The 27584-nt window shown below is 42.2% G+C and overlaps 1 protein-coding gene across 2 annotated transcripts in view; it reads left to right on the top strand.

Moving 5' to 3' along the window:
• Nucleotides 1-2734: 2734 nt before the first annotated feature.
• The window catches only part of FAM131A (family with sequence similarity 131 member A), a 52969-nt gene continuing 28119 nt past the window's right edge, over nt 2735-27584 (top strand). For both annotated transcript variants that reach the window (XM_075268439.1, XM_075268440.1), the window contains exon 1: nt 2735-3003. In XM_075268439.1, the coding sequence (XP_075124540.1) occupies nt 2964-3003 (40 nt within the window). In that variant the 5' untranslated portion in view covers nt 2735-2963. The remainder of the gene's footprint in view (nt 3004-27584) is intronic.

Raw genomic sequence — 27584 nt, 5'->3', positions numbered from 1 at the left:
CCGACAGTGCGCTGAATTCACTGCACTATTGGCTTTCCCATTCTGTGCCCCCAGTGAATGCTATCAGTGCTGGTACCGTAGCTCTGCACTGTCAGAAGGGCGTTCCTGACTGACTGTCAGAAACGCCATTCTGACAGTGAAGAGCTACGGTACCAGCACTGATAGCATTCACCGGGGGCAATGCATGTGCCCAGAGGATGTGAAAGGTCCTCTTTAAAAAAAAGACCCAGTTGTTGCACATTTCCAAAACATATAGCACAGAAATTGCACAATGTACAGATCTATGAAAAGATATTATTTTTATATTTAAAAAAAGTACAGGAAAATGCACAAAAATGTGTAGAAAGAGTTAAAAGATATACCATGGATGTCAGACTCACCTACACCAAGAACAATCAGCAATTGGTAATCTAAGAAACCTGGTCAATAATTCTAAGTAACCAAATAAATTACCAGCTACACAGTTGGGCAAATAACCAGTGAATGAAGAGGGGCGAGGGAAGTATAAGATCTCTAGGAAGGAACAGAAAGAGATTTCTATGGCCATATGGTTATCATGTAAGAGTATCTGGCCATGGGGGATTAGGCTGAATGGTTAGGACAGTCGGGTTTGTTTGGGGTGGGTGGAGTTAAGTCTACAGCGTTTAGGGTTCCTGGATTTTCTGAAATTTCATAAGGGTTCCATGTGTCAGGACTGTCAGCTTTTCATTGACCACATAATAATGTATCCATTTCCTAACGTCAGAGAAATCAAGGCTTTTTGTTTTGTCCGGATCCAATGGCATGTCTCTTTAATTCTGTGCCCTCAGGACAATCCAATGGTGAAGCAGAAAGCCATCAGCTCCCTGCTCCACCATTCACTCTGTTGTCTGTGGCTTGGTGTAGGTGGGTAAGGTCATCATGCAGCGGAGATAAAACAAGGCAGAGGAGAACAGCAGACAGCCCAGGGTGAACAAGAACTAGGCTTTTTTTTCTTGCATGATTTCAGTGTATGACACTAATAGCGTATTACCGTATTTTTCGGACTATAAGACGCACTTTTTCCCCCCCAAATTTGGGGGGAAAAGAAGGGTGCGTCTTATAGTACGAATGTGGCGCCTGGCATCCGCTGTAATAGAGAGGCGGAAGCCGGCAAGTGATAGACGCCATTACAGGTGCCGGGGCCTGCGACATCGCTGCGCTTCTCTGTCCTGCATGAAGCCAGCAGCGGGAGGAGTGATGCTGCTATTCCGCTCCTCCGTCCCCCTGCCGCTGGCTTCATGCAGGGCAGGGCAGCGATGTCTCAGGCCCCGGCGTCTATCCCTCCCCGGCATCCGCCTCTCTAGTACAGCGGATGCCGGGTAAGTATCGGTGGCCCCTTCTCCCCTGGGGCCAGGCCCCGTACCTGTAAAGTTGCAGGTCGGCTCCTGCGCGACGATATCGCAGGAGCCGACCTGTTCGGGTGACAGCCGGGAGCCTAATGAGGCTCCCAGGCCTGTCACTGCTGTATTAGTATTGCGGCTGGTCTCTATGACCAGCCGTAATACTAATAGACAGAATGTCCCATAGACGGCAATACAGTTGTATTGCCGTCTATGGGACTTGCAATCAAGCGACCGCAGGTTCAAGCCCCCGGGGGGAATAAAATAGTAAAAAAAAAAAAAAAAAGCTTTAAAAATATATAATAAAAATATGAAATAAATAAAAGTTCTAAATCACCTCCTGTCCCTAGAATATATATATAAAAGTAGAAAATCATATATCATAAACCACCGATTTTTTTTTTTCAATAAAAGGTGATCTAAGAAATAGATATTCCCCAAAATGGTATAACTAAAAAGTACTTCTGGCCCCGCAAAAAAAAACACTCTATGCATCCCCGTACAGCTGCAGGGTCACCTGTCAATGTGGCCTTGCAGCTGTTGCAAAACTACAACTCCCATATATTAAATATTTTACCATTTTTTGCTTCAAAATTTTTTTTCCCTATTTTCCTCCTCTAAAACCTAGGTGCGTCTTATAGTCCAGTGCGTCTTATAGTCCGAAAAATACGGTATATTTGGGGAGGGGGCACAAAGGGAGTTATCATACTGTGTGGGGTCGAAGGACCATTGGCAGTGTTGGAAGCATGTTCAGAGGCCTAACTTTAAGGTTCTGGGCTCCAATGAAAAATGTGTAAAAGGTCCCCTACGTCATTTACAATAGTGATTTATTTTATAAGGAAGTGGGATCTTTGAGGCCCCCTCAGCATCCAGGGCCCAGTAGCGACAGCTACCTCTGCACCTCCAATATCTAAGCTCCTGGGCATGTCACACTGCATATGCTACCATTCTCGATTTTGGGGCAAACTTATAAAACCGCTGCAGGACCCACCAATATGTTAAACTGACTATGATCCACTTGGATGCAAAGGAAGAAAGTGCCAGCAATGTAGCCTGCTGACTGACCAGCTCCCATCTACCTGACCCCACTACAATGTATTTTAGGCTGTGAGGTAAAGTGCTGCTCCCCACATTGCTCAGTTATCCTGTCTGGAGGAGGTGCACCTCATATTGGCCTTGTCCGTCTTCTCCTCACCCCTTGGACGCACTCGTGTTCTCCATGAGATGCCAGTGACTGCAGTCTGGTGGTGGCCGCCTGTAGTCCCCTGTGCTGCGCCTGGTGTGTCCAGCCATTGCTTCTCCTCTAATTACCCCAATCTCTCCCCCTCTCTGTCAGGCCCCCTCTCTCCCTCCCGCCCTTACAATAAGGCGGCAGCAGCAGCAGCAGCAGCAGGGTGTTGCTGTGGATGCTGTAGTCGTGGAGGGGCAGTGACGTCACAGTCTCCGCTCATCAGCAGCTGCAGCTCCGGGGAACATAACGGGAGCAGGGACACGGCAGTCACCCCGTTATCAGCGGCGGCCCCTCCTTCCACAGGGCAGCGCTCATTCATATAGCCGCACTCGGCTCGTGTGCATTGTCGGGATGTGCCCGGACTGCTGAGGATGACTATGGGCTGTATCGGGAGCCGGAGCAGCGGGACCGGTGAGAGGAGGAGGGCTATGTGTATGTATTCTGCTCGGTGTGCGGAGACATATGTAGCTGCAGCGGCACCTGTGTTGTGCATGTGGCGGTGCTCTACGGCTCTGTGCTTGTGGATGATGGATAGAATAAGGTATAGCCCAGTGATACACCTGATGAGCAAAACCTTACTCCGGCAATGAGAACAGCCTCCCACTGCAGTGCATGCTATGCTCTATACTGCTCTGCAGGCTCTGCCACATATGGGCTATGCTCTGCAAGTTCCAGCATGGCGGGGTGAATGCTCTGCACACTTGCTTTTAGTGACTTCTGGGTGTTATGGCCATACAGAGGGTGAGGACCGTCTTGTAAAATACAGCAAGTAGTCTGCAAGATAACGTCTTCTATTTGTAAGGCTGAAGACCACAAAGAGTACATATGTTGGGAGAGTAGCAAAGGGTTAAGTGTAAAGGTGATGTAGCCAAAAGAAGTTTTGCTTTCATGTAAATGGTTAAACTCCAGAAGTGACTATGTAGCCAAGGAATATTGTCCAAGAACAGAACCCATCATGTACAGGCCATAGCTCTAGTCATGTATGGCTTATGTCAAGATGGAGTAGACACTGTGTGGACTTTGAGCTCTGTCACAGCTGTGCCTTCCTGAGTTTCCATGGTATAGACTGAACATGACAGGTTTTATCACTTGGGCTGATGCCAACGCAAAAATGGAAGGATGCAGTGACCAGTCAAGTGATTTCTAGAGAGTTGGTTGTGACCGTAGGACACTGCCCAGATCATTGAGCTCAGTGCTTGGCATTTCAGAACCTGGCATGGACTTCTAATTCCATAGAAGAGCTGTGGTCTGATACCAGTACAGCTATATCTTCATATACATTCTATAGTATACATTGTAAAGTAGAGCAAGTATATATAAGGTACAGTATGTATCATACATGGCGATCCTTTACAACTAGTAAATATTCAGTGTCTTGGAAGTGTGTGCAGTCAGATGTGTAAGTAGACAGGGCGCTTGAACCCTGTCCACTCCAACAGGCCTTGTTGCATTTGGTTAGCTGGCAGAGCTGATATTGATCTGCTTCTATGGAATGGGTTTAGTACTCCGCAGACTTTGCCAACATGTAGTTACCGCTCTGGCTGAACAGGAATTGTGCTTTTTAGGCTCTTTATGCTGTTAAAGGAGGATGCGCTTAATGCTGTGCAGGCTTTGGCAATGGCATTGGAGGGGATAATGCAGCGCTGGCCGCAGTGGGCATAACAAGGTGCTGACGGTGCTAAGGGTGGGGTATATGCTGTGTAGGTACAGGCAGGATGTGGTTAATACTTTGGATCACCCAAACAGTGATACACTGAATGGCACATACTGTAGATGTAAAATGACATATTGTTTGTAGCAATAACAGCAGGGTCTTTTCTCTTTTTCTTGGTTGGTGGTCTGGAGCATGCTGTTTTCTCCTTTATTATTTTCCTCCTTCCCACCTGGGTTCTTACCCTTTGCCTTCGGTGCTTTACAGTGGTGCACTCAAATCTACATTAGAAAAACTGTAAATGTGATGCAGGTTTTGGTGCAGTATTTGATTTCACAGGTAAAGCAAGTTAAATTAATATGGTTCACTTGTAAAATTGAGAAACAGCACAAAAGCTACATCACAACTCCAATACAATTTGGATAAAGCTTAAACTGCACCCAACTTTGTTGTGTGAATGCACCTGAAATGCCTTAGACATTGTCAGGGCTCATTATGGAGATAGAGGATGTCACCCTAGTCCCCATTGTGCACCTGGACCGATGTCCCTGCCACAGATTCTAAAGGGACCTCCTCCTGTAGTTCTTCAGCTAGTATGTTACCTTTAATCAGTAGACGCCTTGGGCTTTTTGTGCCCTCTTCTCCTGGGGCCTCTTTCTCACTTGTGTCCCCTGGGACCTTTTTTGTCTGCACTACAGTAGCGAAGAGGATGACTGTATTATATTTGTACGGTTTTCTTTTCTATTATGTGACATGCAGCAGGGCATATATTTGCACACAGTCTGAAGACTTGGACACAGGGTTGCACGCAAGTCCAGTTGCTGACTGCAACAAAAAATAAACCAGTGTAAAGAGAAACTCTGGAGGACTCAGACTAGTGTCATTTTATACTTATAGACTATGATTGTGATAATACCGTAGGAAACCAGTCAAACTGACCAAATATGATGTAATTGTTGGAACAATTTGCTAAAAATGTATTACTTTGCTGCAAATTATTTTACTTTCCCTAAAATACACCCACAACGCTAGATTCACACGGTTGCACCTCCATTGTTCTGGTCCTCTGGATAGGACTTTTTCCTCAGATGTGAATGTGGCCTGAGCGATGTTTTATTTTATGTTTTTGTTTTGTTTGTTTGTTTTAATAAATAAATGAACATTTCATGAACATAGCAACAGAATATGCCTCATTGTAGATTAAGGGTATGTTCACATGGAATTTCTTTCTGCAGGCTGAGAAAATAGGCTTTCCCCCTCTAGCTTAAAAAATCAGCTAGAAAAAAAAAATCTGCTTCTGACTCCAATTGAAACAAATGTGAGGCAGATTTTGAGGTGAATTTTGTTTCAATATCTTCCTGTAAAAAAAAAACTCTGTGCGAATATCACCTTTAGGCCGCAGGCCCCACGTAGCGTAAAAAAATGCAGTTTTTTACAATCACAGTAAAGTGGATGGGATTCTAGTAAATCCATCTAGCCAATCCATCCCCACTTTGCTGGAAAATATGCACAAAAAACTCACTGTGATTTCCAAAGCAGTCATGTTCTTGGAAATTGCCGCATGCCAATTATACCCACTGAAACAATGGTGGTTTAACTACAGGTACAAATGAAGCAGAAAGTCCGCTGGGGAAACCTCTGCGACTTTCTGTGAAAATCGCTGTGGGAAAAACCATGATGCCTTCCTGCTACGTTTTTTCCAGCAGCGCTTTTTTGCTGCAGGACACTATGTGGGGCCTTACCCATAATGTCTGAGGAAATCTGAGTTACGCTGGGCTCACACCAGTGTTCGGGTCTCCGTTTTCAGTTTGCATGCAGAAGACGGAAACCTGTCATGCCGAGTCCGGTCGTGAGTGCTGGTGAGCGTTTTATGCTTTCCGCGGTGAAACCGTTTTTTTTAAACCGGACACAAAGTCCTGCATGTCCGACTCTGTGTCCGGTTAAAAAAAAACAAGTTTCGCCGCGGAGAGCATAAAGCGCTCAAATAAATGGGTTTGAAAAATGCCTGCAGGTCTCTGTTTCCTGCCCAGTTTCAGGCAGGAAACGGAAACCTGAAAGCGGAGACCCCGGGTGCAGATGTGAACGAGCCCTGACAGCTGAAACATGGGATAAGTACATGGTCATGTGAGTAAATCACTGAATTACTTGCATCTACAAGATTATGGGGATAACGTCCATCCTTAGGCCTCCATCCTTAGCCTCTCACTTCTACCAAATCAGTTCTCTCTAGGTTGCGCTGATGAAGTCCAACCAGACAGAAACGGTGCCGTCCGTAGCTGAGAAATTGATATGGTTATAACCCCGCATTATGCAGTAAAGACTTCTGGGAAAGTCGGGCATGATGTTCAGGGTGCTTCCCATAGAGGGCAGCATAACAGAGGCACTGTCTCCCTGTTTACATCTCGGGAGACAGATTTGCATATTCTTCCCATGTTCCCTTGCAGTGGAGCAACTATGGCTGTATAAGTCTCCACACACCTGAGAAGGTGGTCTCTCCCTAAGGATGGGCATTATCCCCATAATCTGGTCTCTCAGTCTCTCAATTCTACCAAATCAGTTCTCTCTAGGCTGCGCTGATAAAGTCCAACCAGACAGAAACGGTGCCGTCCGTAGCTGAGAAATTGATTTGGTTATAACCCCGCATTATGCAGTAAAGACTTCTGGGAAAGTCGGGCATGATGTTCAGGGTGCTTCCCATAGAGGGCAGCATAACAGAGGCACTGTCTCCCTGTTTACATCTTGGGAGACAGATTTGCATATTCTTTCCTTGCATCTACAAGTGAGTGTCAGTCCGTTTCTACTCTTTGGATTTATTTGAGGCTGTCACCCCCTAGACGCGCACCACAATGTGCATCCGAGTACTGAATATCCTTACCTTATATGAATGAACATTTGAATTTAAATTCTGTTTGAAATAATAAAATCTGTCGCCAACAACTCCCAATAGAAATAAATCTACGTCTAGACACAATTATTTTCTAAGATGGCTTCTCTATTGGTTTCTACTGCTCACTGCCATATGATTTGTGAAGGACATTACAAAACCTCTGGATACATCAGCACCACCATTACAGTGGCTCCATCCATCTTTGTGATTGGCCTGCAGTGATGATATGCCAACCCTAAGTGTGTGACAGATGCTGTCTATTCCATTTCTGAGAGGTAATGGTTGGCATGCTACCACTGGCTGCTGTATTCACATGCATATGGTCAATATGTCGCCACTTGCAGGTAGTTAACTGGCCAGATCACTAAAGCGGGGTTGTTCAGCAGGGCGATTTACCAAGTTAGTTTAGTTATCTATATTGCTTTAAAAAAAAAGTTAAATCCTCGACAATCCCTTTAAAGAGGACCTTTCACCACTTTTGGGCACATGCAGTGTTATATACTGCTGGAAAGCTGACAGTGCGCTGAATTCAGCGCACTGTCGGCTTTCCCGATCTGTGCCCGGTGTAAAGAGCTTACGGTGCCGGTACCGTAGTGCTCTATGGTCAGAAGGGCGTTTCTGACAGTTAGCCAGAGACGTCCTTCTGCCTCGCGGCGCCAATCGCGCTGTGCTGTGGAGCGGGGAAGAACTACCCCCTCCCGCTCCTGATAATGCTCGTCTATGGACGAGCGGTGTGAGCAGAGGGAGGGGGCGTTCCTCCCCGCTCCACAGCACAGCGCGATAGGCGCCGCGAGGCAGAAGGACGTCTCTGGCTAATGGTCAGAAACGCCCTTCTGACCATAGAGCACTACGGTACCGGCACCGTAAGCTCTTTACACCGGGCACAGATCGGGAAAGCCGACAGTGTGCTGAACTCAGCGCACTGTCAGCTTTCCGGCAGTATATAACACTGCATGTGCCCAAAAGTGGTGAAAGGTCCTCTTTAAAATGTGTATACATTGCCAAGTCTTATGTAGTATTTTATTATACATGGGCAACTTTTGGTTATTATAGAAGTACATTTCTAATAGCCCGAGATACATGTCCGTAGTCTGTTAGGAGGCTCTGCACTCTCAAGTTGCTGCAGTCCATGGTGCTGTAATGTGTGCAATGCGTCTATATTATTTTGCTGGCATCTATCTTGCTGATTCTGCTGTATTTTTATTGATTCTAATGTATAAATAAAATTATCATTCTTGTTTGCAGCATTCTTACAGTATATATTGTGTTTTGAAGATTTGTATGTCATATTCTATAGGAAGCTGCTGTGGAATTTTCAGTATGGTTCGGATTTGTCAACTGCACCTCTGCATGGAGTTGTTTTATTTGTACAGCTTTGTGCAGTGCTTCTGAATAATGATGCTAGAGATCTGTATATAAGGTGTATGGTGTGCAGTGCGTCTGTGAACACGGATTCTTCTTGATGTTGCAGGCTAGCATGCTAATTTGCAAGGATTTCTGCAGTTTTTTCTGCACTGTATTGCTTGGAGAGCTGTAGCATAGTGTTAAGGTTAAACGAGAGGTTTTGCAGATAAAGTCTGCTTCACATTTATGCTCCGTGTTCAAGTATAGTTTAAAGAGGACCTGTCAACTCTCCTGACGTGAGTTTCAGTAGATTGTTTCATTCCCCAAAATGTACCAATTCTGGAGCATCTTTTCTTAGAACTCATTGATGTGCCAGACCTCTTTAATTACTACTAGACATTTATGAAAAAGTTGCCAACTGGGAGTTACATTTTCCCTGGTCAAGTGGGTGTGTCTTTACATAGTCTGACTCTGTCATCACTGATTAGAGGGTGTTAGACTTTTTAGGGACACGCCTTCAACTGGTAGTTGTCATCAAATTATTCATAAATTTCTAGGTTTATACTCCCTCCATCTGAGTGTCACTGTATACTGTTTGCTGAACCCTATTTTGTCATATTTGTTATATTAAGAAAGGCTATTTGTCTCTTACCTTTCCTTGTCTTCTCCGTGCTGCCGTTCCGTAGGAATCCCAGTTCTTGTCGGTATGCAAATTAGTTCTCTCGCAGCACAGGGGGCGGGCCCTAGCGCTCAAACAGCACTGGGGGCATCCCCAATGCTGCGAGAGAACTCTCCAGCGCTGCCTCCATCTTCATCAGGAACGTTCTCTTCATCCTCTTCTTCCGGCGTAGGTCTCAGAATGTCAACAAAGATTGGGGAGCAGAATGGAGACTCCTTGTTGGATCTGCTGCCAAATGGACAAGAATGTATATACTCCCAGATTTATTGTACCTTGTTTGCCAGTTTTCTGGCTTACAAGACATAAAAAGTTTGAATTTTTTTGTGCAAAATGTGGTTTTGCAGAAATATAAAACAACTTTTTTTAGGTTTGACCTGCTAAATTTATAACCGTTTACACCAGAAACATGGGCAGAATCATAGGCAAAACTGCAACTAGGCATTCACCATGTGGGAAAAATATTTTTATAAGTTTTTAGACTGGGTGTTTTTGGACACAGGGATACCTAATAAATAAGTATTAGGTAAGTGTAAGTGTTTCACAGTATTTAAGTACTTTTATATGTGTTCTAGGGAAAGGGGAGTCATTCAAATTTTTAATTATTCTTTTTTTAAACTGTAATTAGTAGATTCCATAGGGTCTTGAACCACAGGGAGTCTGATCACTAATGCCATACATTAAAATGTTAATGAATTGCAATTTACCAGCACTTCTATTACAGGCTACATAGAGCAGCCTGTAATAGTGGTATATGCCAGACAAGCCTGGGAGCCTTCAGTAGCCTCTCAGTTGTCATGGCAAGGGATCTCCTTCTGGGCACTGTTGATGTTTCCCAAAATGGCACCTTGTCCAGCTTTGATTAAAAAACTGATCATGGTCATTAGCATTGTAGTGGCCACTTAGCTCTTGCAATATTTAAAGGGGCTATATCATTGGGAAAAGTCATTTTTAACCAATCACATCCTTGCATAGCCTTTAGAAATGCTATTCCACACCCACCTTTAGTATGTAGATTGCCTCAGTGGTTTTTGAATGAGCCCGATTTTATTCATATGCTAATTAGCTTCCAGCCAGCACAGGAAGTTCCCAGCAGCACTGGAAACTATCTCTGCTATACTCTCCTATCTGTGTGTGCAAACAGGAAGCAGGAAGTCAGCAGCAGCAGCCTGTGCTGTACACATACATAGGAAAGAATAGGCAGAGGGTGCACAATGAGAATTGCGGGATGCACCGAGAGGCTAATCAGCAAGGATGTGATTAGTTAAAAATGACTTTTCCCAATGATAGAGCCCCTTTAAGTACCTGGCATCTACTGCAATAGGATGGGGTATGTAGGGAAAGGGTTAATGCAGAATCCATAATATTCTAAAGAAACAAAAAAAATCTTTAAAAAAAAAACAAGAAGAAAAAAAAAAACAACCCCAAAATATTTAAGTTTCTCCTACTGTTACTTCTCAATATAACTCATTTGGCTGTCAAATGACAGATCATCTGTCTGTCTGTGGATCATCACAGCGCGAAGTATACATATTTATTTTTGTTTTTTAATTGGACTCCTACTGATAGTGCTCATCCATAGACGAGTACTAGGGGAGGCGTTCCTCCCGCTCTCACAGTACAGCGCAATAGGCACTACTGTGAAGAAGGGCGTTCCTAACAGACTGTCAGGAACGCCCTTCTAACGGTGAAGAGCTCTGGTACTGGCACCAATAGCGCTTCACCTGGGGCACAGATTGTGAAAGCGGACAGTGCACTGAATTCAGCGCACTGTCGGCTTTCTAGCGGTGTATAAAAACACATGTGCCCTAAGTGATGAAAGGTCCTGTTTAAAAATGACATGGCAGCATTTTCTAGAGGGTCATCATGATTACAATGATACCATATTTACCATCGGCTTTCCTGTTATGTTCCCCGGTGGAAGAGCTATCAATGCATTTACCGATAGCTGTTCACCGTCAGAAGGGCACTCCTGACAGCTCTTCCACCAGGGCCCATAATGGGAAAGCCGACTGTGCGCCGAGTTCAGAGCACTGTCAGCTTTCTAGCGGTATGTAAAACTGCATGTGCAAGGACATGAAAGGTCCTCTTTAATGTGCATTATATTTTGACATAGAATCACATTTAACCTTAGCGACCAAGGGGTTTTCCGGGAAAAAAAAATCTTTAAAAAGGTCTGTTAGTGCTATTAATGGGTTAAAAAGTGCACCCTAATTTAGCAATGTTTAGAGTGATGTCTGGGTTTCTCTGTGAGATCCTGGCATCCTCTGTATTTGATTACATGATGTAGATCCCTGTGCTTTTATCCTACAACTGCTATGATGCATTGCACAAGCTGACTCACACTACTTCCCTCTCACTCCCTTTCCCTCCCTCTCTCACTCCCTTACACCCCTATCCCTGTCTCCCTAGCCATCTACTAGCTACTAGCCGTTACTATTTAACAGCCCCCCCCAACCCCATCATACTTACTTGTCTTCCTGTCCAGATCTTCTGGGCACGGGAGATGACTTCCTTCTGTGGGGCTACTCTTCTTCTTTGATGTCTGCCGTTGCGTGCACAATAGAGCCGGAATCCCGGAATTGTACTGTAGCCAGCACTCCATTTTTATTGTGCAGGACAGGAAGACAGGTAAGTATGATGGGATGGGGTAGTATTTGTGACTTTACGCTTCCAGAAACAGGGAAATGGAACGTCACCAGATAATCAGAAAATGTGCCTGTGGCGATCACATGACTGCCCCAGCCATACTGGTGAATACCTAATAAAATAAACTAATAGAATACAGGGGACATGTCCTTTAGGCTGCATAGTGAACGCCGTAAAAATGAAGCACGTAAGAAAGTACACAAATACACTTTTTCTCTAATTCTACCCTATTCTGAATTTTTTTTACAGCTTCGCATTACATTGTACAGGTTAACAAATAGTGTCATAATGAAGAACAATTTGTCCTGTAAACAATAAGCCCTCATATGGCTCTGTGAATGGAAAAATAAAAAAGTTATGGGGTTTGGAAGAGGTCAAAAAATGAAAATCGAAAAAATTCCACCGATGGGAAGGGGTTAAAGAGTTAAAGGTCCATTTCAGTAATAGTGCTGCTGTGTGTTGCAGAAGCAGGAAATAGGCATACAGTAGGTACAGGGTAATAGAATGGGTAATAACATCAGCAATAGCAAATTATGAATCTGTTTCAAGAACTGTCTTGCATCTCTAAAAGAAAAAAACTGGAGACTCATATTAAAGGGTCGCTGCAATAATTTGGCACTTTCTTTGTATACATTATAGTATATGCACGTTAATAAGTACAGACTCAATGCACTATAACCATTTGCACTACTTAAACACACTGAACATTTTTTTTGGTGTTCACAAGTGGGCTGACTAGCATGTCATGCAAATATATTATATCACAGCAAGTACAGTGCGACCTGCCCATATTATTTTTATCCATCCTACATTGCTTGGCACTGTCACTTCCTGTCACATAGACCTCTGTGGCTATGGAAGAGCTTTGAGAGCAGCTGGTCAATTAATGGCTACAGGCATGAGCAAGACAACCTGACTGTGGTTATTATTATTAGTATTGAAGGTCTGTGCCATGGAAATGCAGCCATCACAGTTCATTCCCTTATTGCACTGCATAGCCTTTATATTCTCATATGCAATATTCATTTTCTTTTACATGAATGTATACAGACTACATTTTAATCATCACCTGTGTTTCTAAGCAGCCTCCCTGATGATATGAGACATCTTTATTTTTTTCATAAGTCAATAGTTGCGGTGTGGGGAACAAACTTTGGGTTATACAGCAGAGGCCCGACAGTGCTCATGATCAGAGAATTAAAGGGGTATTCTCATCTCAAGGATCATATTCAGACTTGTAGCTGAAGCTAAGGGTAGTGTTTTACCCAGTACATTGCTTTATCCATCTTGTTCTGTTTGCGAGATACAACTAAATCTTTCTGCTCAGTGTTTACAGCTGGTTGCCTAGGTTACAGACCTGCTACAGGTCAGAATGATGACTCAGTCCCTGCTCCTGCCTATATACATAGATATATATCTCACACACATAGTCTCTTTTTTTCCCTCTGTGGGGAACCGCTCAGGTAGATGCTTGTAGCAGTGCAGGAAACAGGGACACAGACACTGGATTGCATACAAGTTCAGGCTTTATTCACATGTAACGCATACACTGCTTTTGCAAAGCCACAGGATAAACAAAACAAAAAAACCTTTCTCGGCTGAGAAAACTAACTTAAACGTAAGGAAACTTTTCCCTGACTATACAGGAGACTGGCAATCAGTCTCCCACCTTGGCAACAACAACGGGTGGCACAGTACCTGCTTTGGAGGTCCGGTCTGGACAGGTCAGCTCTGTCAGTGTGGTGCCACCCTGCTAGTCTTCACACTCATACTGTTATTAGGGCCTGATTAGTCAGCTGACTTCCCTGGTGTGAGTCTTTACCAAACACCCTTTAGCTGCCTGGCTGGGACATACCTGTCTTCCCAGACCACACCCTTCACTCTCTCACACCTCTCTATACCTACTGTTTTCAGTTACTGAGCCTTGATAAGTGCTGGTAAAGCTTCCTGGAGCAGTGTCTGTTATCTGTGTACATAAATCCAGATAATTGCTGTTTACAGCAAGCAGGAGCTTGGATGAGCTGAATACCAGGAAGTGGAGGGGAGAGGAGACAGTAGAATAGCTGAGAAAAGCCCTTTAACCTCCCCAGCTGGGGTGGATCGCCAGCCCCTGGAATGAGATCCAGGGTCAGCGATCCATTGCCATTACAGCTGGGAACTTATAGAAGTCCCCCAGGCTTGTCTGGCATAGAGTTGTATTACAGTCTGTTCTATGCAGCCTGTAATACAAGCACTGCTATTTTGCAGTGCATTAGCATTACGATGCATTGTATTAGTGATCAGACCACCTGGGGTTCAAGTTCTTTTGCAAAGGCCAAACTGCTGTTATTTCGTGGTTTCACCTTCCATAAAAATTGGATAAAAAGTGATAAATTCCCCAAATTAGTATATATTGAAAGTACATCTAACTGTGTAAAAAAAAAGACTCCTTATGTCTCTCCATACACAGAAGTATAAAAAAGTTACTGGCATCAGAATATGGCGACTCCAAGAATTTTTTTTTTAATTTTTGGAGTTTTGGAAACCAGTTAAAAATATTAAATTAACTACATAAATTTGGTATCACTGTAATCATGCCAACCCATAAAATACAGTTGACATGTCATTGTAGCTGCACAGTCAATATCATAAAAACAAAACCTGTAAAAAAGTTGCACAAATGCAGTTTTTCTCCAATTGCACCCCATTCTGAATTTATTTCCAGCTTCCCAGTACATTGTATGGAATATTAAATGGTACCATTACAAAGTATAATTTGGCCTGCAAACATTAAGCCATATGGCTCTGTGAATGGAAAAATAACAAAGTTATGGGGTTTGGAAGGCAGGGAGTCACAAAGGGGTTAAATGTGCTTTCCAGGCTAAAATTATTGATAACCCATCATAAGATTAGGTCATCAATATTAGATCTGTGTGGTTCTGTCTCCCCATTGATTGGTTGTTCTTAGCAGCTGATACACAGGGAATGGTGCAGGAGGCAGCTCAGTTCTCTGTGTGGTGTCCAGACCAGGTTACCGCAGATCAGCTCCTGTTCACTTGGATAACAGCGAATCTGCAGTGACTCAGTTCATTCACTACACAGAGAGAATATCTGTCTGCTTCCTGCTCCGTTCTCTGTTTAAGGCTCTGTTCTCACAAAGCCTCCCATTGATTTCAATGTGTAGCGCGCGTATGCCGGCACCCATTGAAATCAATCGGATCTGTTTTTAAGCACCTCGCTCTGACACGTGTATACGGGTCTAAATGAGCAGGGCATTACTCCGTGAAAACAGAGCCTAAGAGCTGCTGAGAATAGCCGATTGTGGGGGAGGGCATGTGTTGGATCCTCACCAATCTAATATTGATGATCTACCTTAGAATAAGTTACTAATAATTTTAACCGAAAAAACCCTTTTAACCAAGCCCTAGACGCTAATAACAAATATCTACACTGGATAACTGCATCAAGGGATTTCCTTTAACTCCTTTTTGACATTTTTTTTTTTTTATGGTTTTCTTAAAATTTATTCATCTTTGTAATATATATAGAGAGATCTGTATATATGTAGTTAAAGGAGAGGCTCTCTTTAGATCAGCAGCAAGCAAGACTTACAGGGCTGAGCTGGTGTGTTACAGCAGATAACCGTTAGCTAATGCCCATCTTTTAAAGGGATTCTATCATTAAAATCACATTTTTTTGTCGATTTTCTTTTCTTTTTCTAGCCTTATTCTCCTAACTTTAGATATCTTCTCCGTGCCACTGTTCGGTAGAAGTCCTGGTTTTCGTCTGTATGCAAATGAGTTCTCTCGCAGCACTGGGGGTGGGCCCCACTGTTCAAATATCACTAGGAGTATACCCAATGCTGCGAGAGAAATCTCCAGCACCGCCTCCATCTTCTTCAGGAACATCCTCTCTGCGTGACTTCTTCTGGAGCTGGGTTCAAACTTCTAGGCCTCGGACAGAGCCGACACGCATGCCCACAGGCCACAAGAAAAAAACTGTGAAAACAGCTGTGTAAGCGGCTGTTTTTCTTGTCGCCGCAGGCATGTGCAGTTGGCTCTGCCCGAGGCCTAGAAGTTTGAACCCAGCTCCAGAAGAAGTCACGCAGAGAGGCCGTTCCTGAAGAAGATGGAGGCGGTGCTGGAGATTTCTCTCGCAGCACTGGGGACCCCCCCAGTGCTGTTTGAATGCTGGGGCCCGCCCCCAGTGCTACAAGAGAACTCATTTGCATACAGACGAAAACCGGGATTTCTACCGAACAGCAGCGCGGAGAAGACATCTAAAGGTAGGAGAAGAAAAGCCTTTCTTAAGGCTATTCCTGACGTGTGATCGACAAAAAATGTGATTTTAATGATAGAATCCCTTTAAGGCCTTTTTGAAAGAATACTTTTTGTAATTAATTTATAAATTACTATAAAAAGAAAATTTAATTGATCTGTACAGTAAGATTTCTCCCTGTATACTTGAATTTTTTAATAAGTTACAATCATATATAAATAACACTATATAATAATATATATAATAATGTAGAAACTTGGCACTCCCAGAAAAGTTTATGTAATAATCTGCTTTTAAGTGGTACATTTTGGTCTCGTACAGATGACCTTTGTCATATCTACAACATAATAATCTGCTTGACAAAATTAATGTACTACCTCAAGTATCCCAAAAAAGCAGGTGTATGTATAAATAAATGTGAAAAATATAGTACAATTGTGTGAGGTATTAGGGAGAATAAAGAGGTATTTGGGTATGCATTCTATTGTGAATTCAATAAGAGTGGAATGGTATACAATTAAAACATGGAAAAAGTTCTCTGCATCTCTGGTTGTTTACTCCTTATTTCCTTTGTGCACTCTAGTTCTGTTTTTCACATTGTATAATACCTTGGGTAAAGTCCCACATTATGGAAGTGCAGCTTGTTTTATTGCAATTTTTGTTGCATTTTTGATCCGAAGCCATGAATGGCTACAAAAGGAATGGGAAATATATAGGAAGTTCTTACATTGATACTTTCTGCTCAATCTACTCCTCGCTTTGGCTCAAAAACCGCAGCAAAATCTGCAGCAAAAAAGGCAATGCAAAAAAGCTCTGTGGGAAAAACCTCGGGGACAACGCATCATCGGGCTTACTGCAACACTTTAGACAAAAAGTTCACAGAGGTTTCCTCTACAGACTTTCTGCTTCAATCACAATGGGGAGACCGCCAGCGTTTTCATAGGTATAATTGACATGCTGTGATTTCCAAAACCGTGCTGGTTTTGGATATCGTGCCGTGTCCTCAGCGCAGATTTTACTGCAAAGTGGCCACTGGATTCACTAGAATCCCACCCACTTTGCTTTGAATGTAAAACGCCATGATTTTTTACATGGTACTTCCTCCTCGGGCAAATTGTGGCATTATCTGTATGGAAGACAGTCTCATAAAAACTTGGACACCGCTCATAGGGTTCTTTCAGGTGCTGCAATGTTGCATAATGCCTTGTATATCGATGATTCCAGTATATCTATGATGTTTATTCTACTGTATATTCACCATTATAGAACACTTTGCCGTGTTGCTAATTGATACCATTCTTTCCTTTTTTTAATTCACTATAGAATACATGCCAGAATATCTCTTTATTCTCCCTAATACCCTACACGATTATACTATATTCTTCACATTTATTTGTATATACACCTGCTTTTTGGGGCATACTTGCAGTTGTAGTACGCTGTACAGATCCTGTATTATTTACTCATGTACATTATTTTGTTATAATGTGTAACGAAGGTCATCTGTGTGAGACCAAAACGTTACACTTATGGATTATACATAATAAACTAAAAGCCAAATTTTGCATAAACTTCTCTGTATTTCCAGGTTTTTGAATTACCGTATTTTACAAGAAGTGGAGCACTCAAGCACCATAATCTAAAGTGGAGTGACGTGTATTCCAACCACACATGAATAACACTATAGATATTAGAAGTTAGAATTGCTGCAAGGTTTACGTCCTATTCTCAGCAGGCAATTGTTCAGTCTCTTTGCAAGCAATAAATTGCAAAGCTGCTAATCACTGTACAGTTTCTCTTGCTACCAATTACAGGATATTTTTAATACAAAAACAGGACATTTTTGTTATTGTATTTTACGTTTTGCCCCATGAAAGGTAGTTTGCAACTTTTTTTTTGTTACATTTTGAAAAATAATAACAATGGCAGTGTTTTCTACTTTCATTTTAAGCTGGATAAGTCAATTCCTAAGTAGAAGCTAACTAGATAAAGTCCAGTCACCATGAAGAATAGCACCCTAAGGGTGCATTCAGACTACGTAACGCCGGGCGTGTATGAGAGCCGTACACGCCGGCATTACGGCAGACTGCCGAACACTTCCCATTCACTTCAATGGGAGCGCTCGTAACAGCGGCGTTTACGAGCGCTCCCATTGAAGTGAATGGGAAGTGTTCGGCAGTCTGCCGTAATGCCGGCGTGTACGGCTCTCATACACGCCCGGCGTTACGTAGTCTGAATGCACCCTAACTTTGTAAACCTGGACTTACTGCCAGGGCTGTCACTGCCAGCATCCTACTGATGACAGAGCTGCTTTACTCTCTAATAAAAGAGATTGCATTAAGGCCTCATTTATCATGGTGTGGTTTTTATAGTTTTCAAATGCATTTAAAACCCAATGGGAAAAAATGCATGTAAAAATGCAGGGATTTAAAGGGCATATGTTTTTGCTTTTTAATCAGTTCTTATTGCTCTTAAGGCAAAACATGTGCCCTTTTAGCGAGCACATGCGATTTTATTTATCTTTTATTGTGTTTGTGAATGCAGTCTAAGAAATTCTTAGTAGCCAATTAATATAGCTTCCTGCCAGCATATGGTTGTTGTTTGTGAGAGGAAGATTGGGGGAGGTGAGTTTTTCTGCTGTTGCTAGTGGGCAGAATACTGATGTGGCTATTGCAGACTTAGGTATTGTACGGCCCACGAGCCACATCCGGCCCTCTATCTCTGACTGGCCCACATGAGATCGTTGGAAAATTCGAAGTAAAAAATAAATGTGTAACTACGACACCTATTACACTGTGTCATCTCATCAACTTACATAGTTACTACAAGTGCACATGTTCACGCACAGTCATATGCAAACATCCCTGTTCCATTCCTTCATCTACAGTCCAAGGAACCGTGACATTCAACCACTTACAGGTCCATCACCAGTGCACAGGTGCACACTTTTGTTTAGTAACACAACACCTACTCACATAGCCCAGGAGCGCCCAAAATCCTGACTGACCAATGGGAGCCGTCTTGTGACCCCGTGTGAACTTACCATTAGGTGGAGTTGACCAAATATTTAATGCATGTGGTGGTGTCCCAGCTATTCCCCCAAGGGCAGATGAAAACAAAGGACAGAATCAATCAATGGAAGTACCTAAGTCCCCTCTCTCTATTAAAGAGGCATTCATCCTTGATGGTGAAAGTGAGTTTCCAGAACCAACAACTGTTGAAGGTGTTCATGCACCTTTATACCTAACAAGGTGTGACCTAGCAGTCCCTGGAAACATGATGTGAATTGTATGTACATTAAAAGCCGAAAGTAGTACTCTGTATTAGACTATGGTTTCTGTGAACATTGTCAGGCTATTCAGAATCGATATATTGATATTAGCCAGGGCTAGATAAATGTATCAGAGGACTGCTGGGATCCGCAGACGTACTGGAGAAATATGAAAAGTAATCCTTACAGTTACTAAACGAACATATTGAATATTTTGGTCCACTGGCCTTGGTGTGCTTTCCATGTTTTCTTGGTAGAAATGAGGGTTGGTAGGCAACCTGTGCTGTGTGACATACTTTCATCACTCCTTATTGATGGACTTCCATTCGCAGCTAAGAGCATGATGAAGTGGTTGTCAACACAACAAACCAGTGAAGACTTTTGGCTGCGTTCCACTCTGGAGTCTGGGGCTTTGAGTCTTAGGAGAGTATATCCAATACAAAGGGCCTCCAAGGGCACACATGGGAAGTAACAGATGAAACAGCAAACTGAATTTCATCACTGATATCACAGACTTAGTGTAGGGTGGATGTGCAACACTGCCAATCCCACCAGTAATTTATAACTGCCTATTATGTTCTGTCTGTAACTCTGGTCACATACAAAGTCTTACAACACCATGGGGATTTACTGGTAAGAGAAAATAGGAACACAATACTTGACATTGTAATCACCATGATTCCTAACCCATGAGAATGAAACAGACAGACATCTGCAGTTTAGTATAACTGGTGTCTCCAGCTGCCAGCTTTGAGTTATACCAACAGTGGCCCAGGCATGACTGGATGCCTTATTCATTACTCCACACTCCATAACAATTACTCGCAGAGGATAGAAAGCTTAACATTTTACTGAAATTATTGTTGTGTTTTTTTCTTTCTTTTTTTTTTATATTGCATTATCATGACCTGCTTTTCTATTATACCAGTAACTTATTTGAACATTCTTTATGGTGTACCTAAATCGTTTTTGTAGGAGCTGCTGCACTCTCCGATCCCCCACTATGTTGGATCATTCTCATAGCCTCCTTGATGGCATCAACAGTATACTTTGTGTTCCCACATAGACATAAATTTGGATGCTGCTCCCCTATTGCCAGGCTGCCTAACTAAATGCCTCATCCTTGACGGTGTGGAACCTCATGCTGGGATTGAAGAGAATTATTAGCTGGGTGGAGTAAGAATGCGGGTCATATGGGAGGGGTGCATTTTAGTAGCAGACAAGGACCAAAAGTCAGGTATGTTCAACATGAATGAGCCCTAATTTGTATAGTAATTCCTGGAGCTGCCAGCTGGTCAGAGTGAAGTCACGCAATTGACTTTACTGAATAGAATTGGAATGAAATTAAAAAAATTAATAAATATATATGAATATAAATGAATATATATGAATATAAATATATATATGAAGATATATAATGATATTACATATTAACTTATGCACCAATGTTACTTTAATTTTGTGTATCTGTCTACTGCTGAGCAGCACATTCCAAACTTGTGATTTTTAGGACTTTAGGATTAGCATGGTTATGTGGTGATATATTAGATGCAAATATTCCTCGTGTTTAGAGAATGCAGTAAATATGTTATAGAATCTAAATTTATCCTTTGTGGGTCTATGCAGAAAAATTCTGTATTACTATAGTAACTAAAGCGGCGTGTATTTCTGCTCTATTTGAAAAGTAATTCTAGCGTGTGATGTATTAAATGTAAAACATTGTGCTCAATATTTAAGAACACATTTTCTGTGAGCCATGGGTCACATCCATATAGAAAATATAAATGTAGAATAACACTGCTTAAGACTAAGGCCCTATGTACCAGGCCATAGCAAAAAAAAAAAAAAAGCTGCAGAAAAACTGTGATTTTTTTCCCCGCAGAGCTCCTTTATGCCCCTTGCAGATGACCATAGTGTGGCTCACACTGACCCATTCTATTTTATGGGCCTGTAAACATTACTGTGATTTTCATGGTCCCGTTTGCGGGCCGACAGTCCGGACCACATCAGATAGGACAGGTCCTGTTTCTGTCCTATTTATCATGCCATGCTTTCATGGCTCCTATTCTTTAAATGAAAGGAGTCTCGGAAGCACAGGCGGCACACGGGGACATCCCCATGTCCCTCGTGTACCGCTGTGCTTTTAATTTGCAGCCGGACGGTTGCAGCAAGGTCATCTGCAACCGGCCTTAGAGAAAGTCCACAGAGGTTTCCTTTGCCGACTTTGTGCTTCCATTATACCTATAGGGAAACTGCTTGGGTTTTCATAGGTATAACTGGTACTATATCCACTGCAGATATTTTTTCACAGTGTGTGATTTAGCCGCGGTATTTACGCTATGTAGGGCCCCAGTCTAAAATAGGGCAGCTCAATGCTATGTGTTGTTGGTATTTATATGTAATCAAGCAAGTCCTAAGGCCCAAATAATGTTAAGAGGGTTGTCCATTTTGAACTTAGAAGTGTCCCTTGGCAATAAGCTTATCACAAAATGTCCCCTTGTTGGAATCCACATTAATCGGCTGTTATATGAGGGGAAACCTGACAGTAAGTGTTCCCTTTACCTGCGGCACCATTACAGGGGATATTAAAGGGAGTCTATAATTTAGAAAACTGATTTTGAGCTAAGCATATGCCTGAATAGCCTTTTAAAAGGCTATCCAGGTGCTGCCTCCAGTTCTTCCAAAGTCCCTCCCCCCCGTTTTTAGTAAAAATGGGTAAATACTATATACTAATGAGGCTCACCGAGCACCCTGGGCGTTCCCCGGAGCCAGCAAGCACCCCCCACGTCATACCTCTGTAAGGCCCCCTCTGTTGCTTGCACTCCAAAAGACTGCACGGTCTACAAGAAAATGGTGCTCGGGCATGCGCAGTACCACTCAGAACGGAGCGTTATTGCGCAAGCACACAATTTCAACCGCCAGGAGTGAGAAAACAAAAGATATAGGCGGTACAGCAAGTGTGGTGGAGGGGTCTTTTGGATTGCAAGCAACAGAGGGGTGTTATAGAGGTATGACACAGGGGATGCTCACTGGTCCTGGGGAATGCCCAGGGTGCTCGGTGAGCCTCATTAGCATATAGTATTTACCCATTATTACTAAAAACAGGAAGGGGGGGGTCTTTGGAAGAACTGGAGGCAGCACCTGAATAGCCCCTTTTTAAAGGCTATTCACTTCAGGCATATGCTTAGCTCAAAATCAGTTTTCTGTATGATAGAGTCCCTTTAAACATTACACAGTGCCATTCAAATCAATAAGTTGTCTGTGTAATGCAGAACAAGAAATGTCCTCCAGAGTGAAAGAGATTCTCTTTGCAGCCACTCTGCTCTTATGCAAAAGATGAACAGCGGATCTCCAGCTAATAATCCAGAATTTTCTTATTTATTAAGAAAACCCCTTTAATGTAACTGTCCTGTTGTACGGTATGTTTTATACTGTTGTGTAGAGGGATGTGTGGGGATCATTTTTCTTATACTTTATTCATTTATACTTTATACTAAATCTGATTACTTTAATTGAGAAACTAGCTTTAAAGTTTCTCCTTCCTCCAGGAGCAGACTCCTTGGCCTAACTCTACACTCCCCGCTTACTTTCTATCAGTTTGTAATGCTAATAAAACCCGAACTAACTTTATTTCATGCCCCTGCATAAACTGCCTGTATTTGCTGACTGATAAATTGCTTTGCTAAGCCCCGCTCCAATCTCTCAGCACGGTCCTGTCAGCTACATGTGAGAGGGACACACTTGTAAAGCAAGATAGTAGTAGGCCTTAGCAGAGCGATATATTGGTCAGCAAATATAGGCAGGGACATGAAGTTAGATTAGGTTTTATGGGCACTCTAAACCGGTAGAAAGAGAGCAGGGACAGTAAAAGCAGGATAAGGATTCTTTCTGTACAAGTAATCCTAGCACGACGCCACGTCTATAGTACACACTGTATACTGAATGGACTCTCCCATGTAGTGGCCTATTACAGTAATGCTATGCTAAGTAATAAAAGGAATCTCTATCAGTTAATGACGTATATTAGGAAAATGTTCCCTATTCAGCTGTATACACAATAGTAAAAACAAACAAATTTGAAATGACAATGTTTTCTCCTTAACTTGTAATGCTCTATTTTTCATCTGCAGTTCTATGCAGACCGTGTGGCACATGCAACAGACGAAAAGATATACTGGCATGCCACTCGGAATTTGTACTAATATTTATTGATTTTACCCAGGTTTTTACTGTGAAAATGCTACCTTTTAAGCAAAGTAGTTACTTGCCCACACGTTGTACATTTATGTATTGTACTAGCATATATATTAGTGCACTGTGTATTTTTTTAGATTGGTCCTTGGCTTAAAAGCAGATTTAGGTGAATATTAAAATATGACTTTTATAACCTCAAATTCATTGCAGGTATATAATAATGGCATTTGGTTATGATACTGTATTCAATTTAACTTGAATAGGTAGGTGGCATTGTTAAAGTACGGCTCTTTTTTTCATAATTTGTGGTCAGAGCAGGCTAAGTGCTAATCTTAATGTCACCGTGGCATTATGTTTCCACAGCTTATACTTACATTCATTGTGTAGCCATCGGTGAACTTGCAAGATGGGCCTGAATTGTTACGAGCTTCCAGCCTCTTAATGATGCCTGTGTTCTCTTGTGCGCCAGGATTCAAATTTAAGCCAGTCAGGAACTGGCACAGATATTAGGGATAACTCACACCAGTTTTTTGGTGTGAGTAATAGTAAATTTGTTGGCTTGAGATGTCCCCACCCTGGCTTAGCTTGGTCGCCACCCAATTTCATAAAAATGCTAAACCAAACCAACAATGTGCTGCATCTTAGGCACAAAAAGGGCTATGCACCAAAAGTGCACCATATTTCTGCCTTTCTAATCAGAAAAACTGGCATAGAGGGGTTAATAAATTCTTCCATAGTCTTCTATTATTTTAAACTTCTGTTCCAGATTTCCCTTATATTTCTTTAATTAAAGGGAGACTGCCAGTACCAACATTAGTTATTGTATAACTAGTACACTTCTCACAAATTGTAGTGGTACCTTTTATTGTATTGCGATCCATCACTTAATTTCTTAGAGCATCAGATCACAATAAAAAGGTACCATTGGAATTGCTATCTCGACTCTTTGTTGAGAGTGCCTGACTAATATCTCATTAAGTGACACATTAGAAATGGGGTGTGTGTGACTTTCAAATACACGGAGACGGGACCGTGGTCACACGATGATATTACAACCATGTCCGTTCCTATCAGTAGTCATAAGATCTGGATATTTCTGAAAAATGCATGTTTGGGTGACATGAGAAGGTGAATAGTATTAGAATGAGTGACCTGTCAGATGATCAGTGAACCAGAGATCATATGGGGAATATTTACAGAACAAGTTAGTAGCCAGTCTACTTAGGGAAGGTTTGGAGGGATTAGAAGACACTCTGTCCATCTTCATAGGAAAGATAGCGTTGAAGTCTCCCCTTACAATGAGAATGACAACTTCAACAGAACACCAGAAAGAAAGAAGTTGGGTGTATATACATTTTGTTATGGTTTTATTAGCTTAACTACAGGCAAGCCTCAATAGTTATATATCTGTGACTGGCCTGGGAGCTTTCGTAAGACTTCTGCCTGCAATAGGTACAGGACGCCTCCTGTGACTCCACCCCTCAGGAGCCATCCTGCAAGTATAGGGGCAGTGGGGCTTGAATTGGGAAGCACCAGGAGTGAGATCAGGGGTCATAAAATAAAAAATTGGCCATGACCAGAGCAAACTCATGAAAGTGTCTGTTGTGTAGAACAGTGGAGTCTTGGTGAGTTTAAAGACCTGACTTTCACCATAAAAGTACAGTGGATGTCGTGAAGGGGTTAAGTAAATGCAAGAAAATCGGAGTGAAATCAAGAATTACCCATAAGCTTGAATCAAATAGTGATTTTATTTTTAGGCAAAATTGGAGAGCCTTACTTCAGCCCTTCTCTAAAGTACCAGGACAATGATAACCATACAGTTATGGCTGTGTCCGTCTGGTACTGTAATTTATCCACACTTACTTGAATGGGATAAGCTGCAATACCAGGTACAACCAAATTTGAATGGGCATTGCTGTGCTGGGCACTACAGTGAGCTCCTTGGGTCTGCTGATATATGTGGGTCCCAGACGTAGGATAGAGTGTTCTAATGTAATATCCCCTATCCTGTGGAGAGATTATATAGCATAAGTGTCTGAATGCTGGACGTTCAACCACTAGGACCCAAAACAATCATAGAACAAGGGTCCTTAAATCCACTGTTTCTTTTACTTCTCATGCCTACTCAACACCGCTGCATTCTCACAAGCCATTTTGGAGCCTCCATTATTTCTGATTGCTTGGTGTCCAAGAGGTCATACCCCAAGCAACGAGACTTTTATCACCGATCTTGTGAATAGGGAATGAGTGTTGTTGGTGGGAAAATTCCTTTACCTTCCGTCTGTATACTCTGAAGCTTGCAAGTCTTGTGCTAACGGGGTAAGGGGCATTTTGACTGGCATTTGGAGCATTGTGATTTGTTTCAGGGCATGCCCAAAGTTGTAGTTTATAAACAGTGGATAAGCTATAGTTTGCAGTTCACAGTTCTATAAGCTTCTAAAAAATGTAACAATTATTTGATTTATTTTTTTGATCTGTATCTTGGTAGATGTCTTCATACTATTCAGTAGTAGCTATCTTCAGCTTTCAGTTATAAATGGTGTAAGGGAATAGCTAAGAGCTGGAGGCATAAAAGCTTCCTTGAAAAAAGATTGCTAATATTTTTTGGCTTTGTTGCTTAGCCATGCTATGAAGGATTACAATTAATTCCTTACAAGCAGAGTAAGCATAGTTTATGGAATATTTTGTACAGTTACTCCCAAACGTAGCCAGAATTCCACAGAGCTGGGTGGATACATGTACAGTATATGGTAAAAGTACGGTAAAATTCCTATAATCTAGTATCTAAAGTAAAATATATGAAATTATTTATTTTTAGATATTCAGAATTATCAGGTAATGTAAGAGCTCGTTCACACGGCGGAAAAGTTTTCCGATGTGTGTTTTTTTTGGCACAGCATCCCGCTCCTGATTAAGCCCGAATGAATGGGCCTAAACAGAAGTGTGTCTCATACCACGGCTTCACAGCAAGATAGGTCATGTTGCTACTAGCTAGCGGGAAAAAAAGAAAGCGGCTCCCAATGGGAGCCATTTTTGCAGGCGGATTTTGAGGCTGATTCTGCGTCAAAATCCACCTGCAAAAAAACTCAGTGTGAGCATACCCTAAACTTAGTGTATAAACTTGGTGTGTGAGTATTTAAATATACAGTATATAATATTTATTTTACTTTTTAAATATGTTTTGTTTGTTTTTTTTTACTTTTTTTTTCTCTTTAAGTTGACCATACACAAAAAATAATATGTAGTCTATAAAGATAAATATGGTACCGGAAGCCAAATCTGGTTTGTGTAGCGAGAGAAGAGCAGGGGGCCTAGGACCCATCAGATTTTGCTGTCAGTAGAACATTGGAGGGGTCTTGTAAGGGTCGTTTCAGTAGAGTACAGAATGCGGAAGCCATATTGTAAGGGGTTAAGATGCATTCCTAGATTTTGGAGAAGAAGGATAGGTTAGAGACGGGTCAATAGATAGCAGCACAAGACGGGTCAAAGGAGGATTTCTTCAGTAGCGGGGTAATGAAAGCAAGTTTAAAAGAGGAGTGAAAGAGAGAGGGGTTAAATATTTTAGTAAGGTAAGTAGTGAAGGCCGGGGACAGAGACTGGAGAAGGTAGACTGCAGGTAGTAGGGTGATAAGAAGAGAGGAGCCGGGAGACTTCCTCTTCTGTAACTGGTTCAAAAGATGAGAATGAACAGGATGAAGTGTGGTAGGTGAGGGGATCAATGCTGCAGGTAGATTAGGCAATTATTTCCTGACAGATCTTATCAATTTTGTCATGGAAATAAGTGGGAGTAAACAAGGAGTGAAAAATTTCATTGAAAGGTTTTTTGAACAAATACAGTATGCAGTAGATATAAAGTATAAATATAATAAGCAATGTAAAAGACAACATTCACAAGAAAGGGGTAGAAAAAAGACAAGGGGGAATTACCGTGGAGTGAGAGGGAGATGGAAGGGGGCAGGAGGACCTCTGTCAAAGACCCTGTAAAGTGCAGTAGGTGTCCAAAGATTGCCAGATGGCTTTCAAGCCCTCAAAAGGTATTCCACGCCACAGATACCCTTTATGC

Source organism: Leptodactylus fuscus, chromosome 3, assembly GCF_031893055.1.
Source record: "Leptodactylus fuscus isolate aLepFus1 chromosome 3, aLepFus1.hap2, whole genome shotgun sequence".
Lineage (NCBI taxonomy): Eukaryota > Metazoa > Chordata > Amphibia > Anura > Leptodactylidae > Leptodactylus > Leptodactylus fuscus.
The sequence above is the reverse complement of the archived record's forward strand: the minus strand, read 5'-3'. Positions and strand labels throughout refer to the sequence as shown.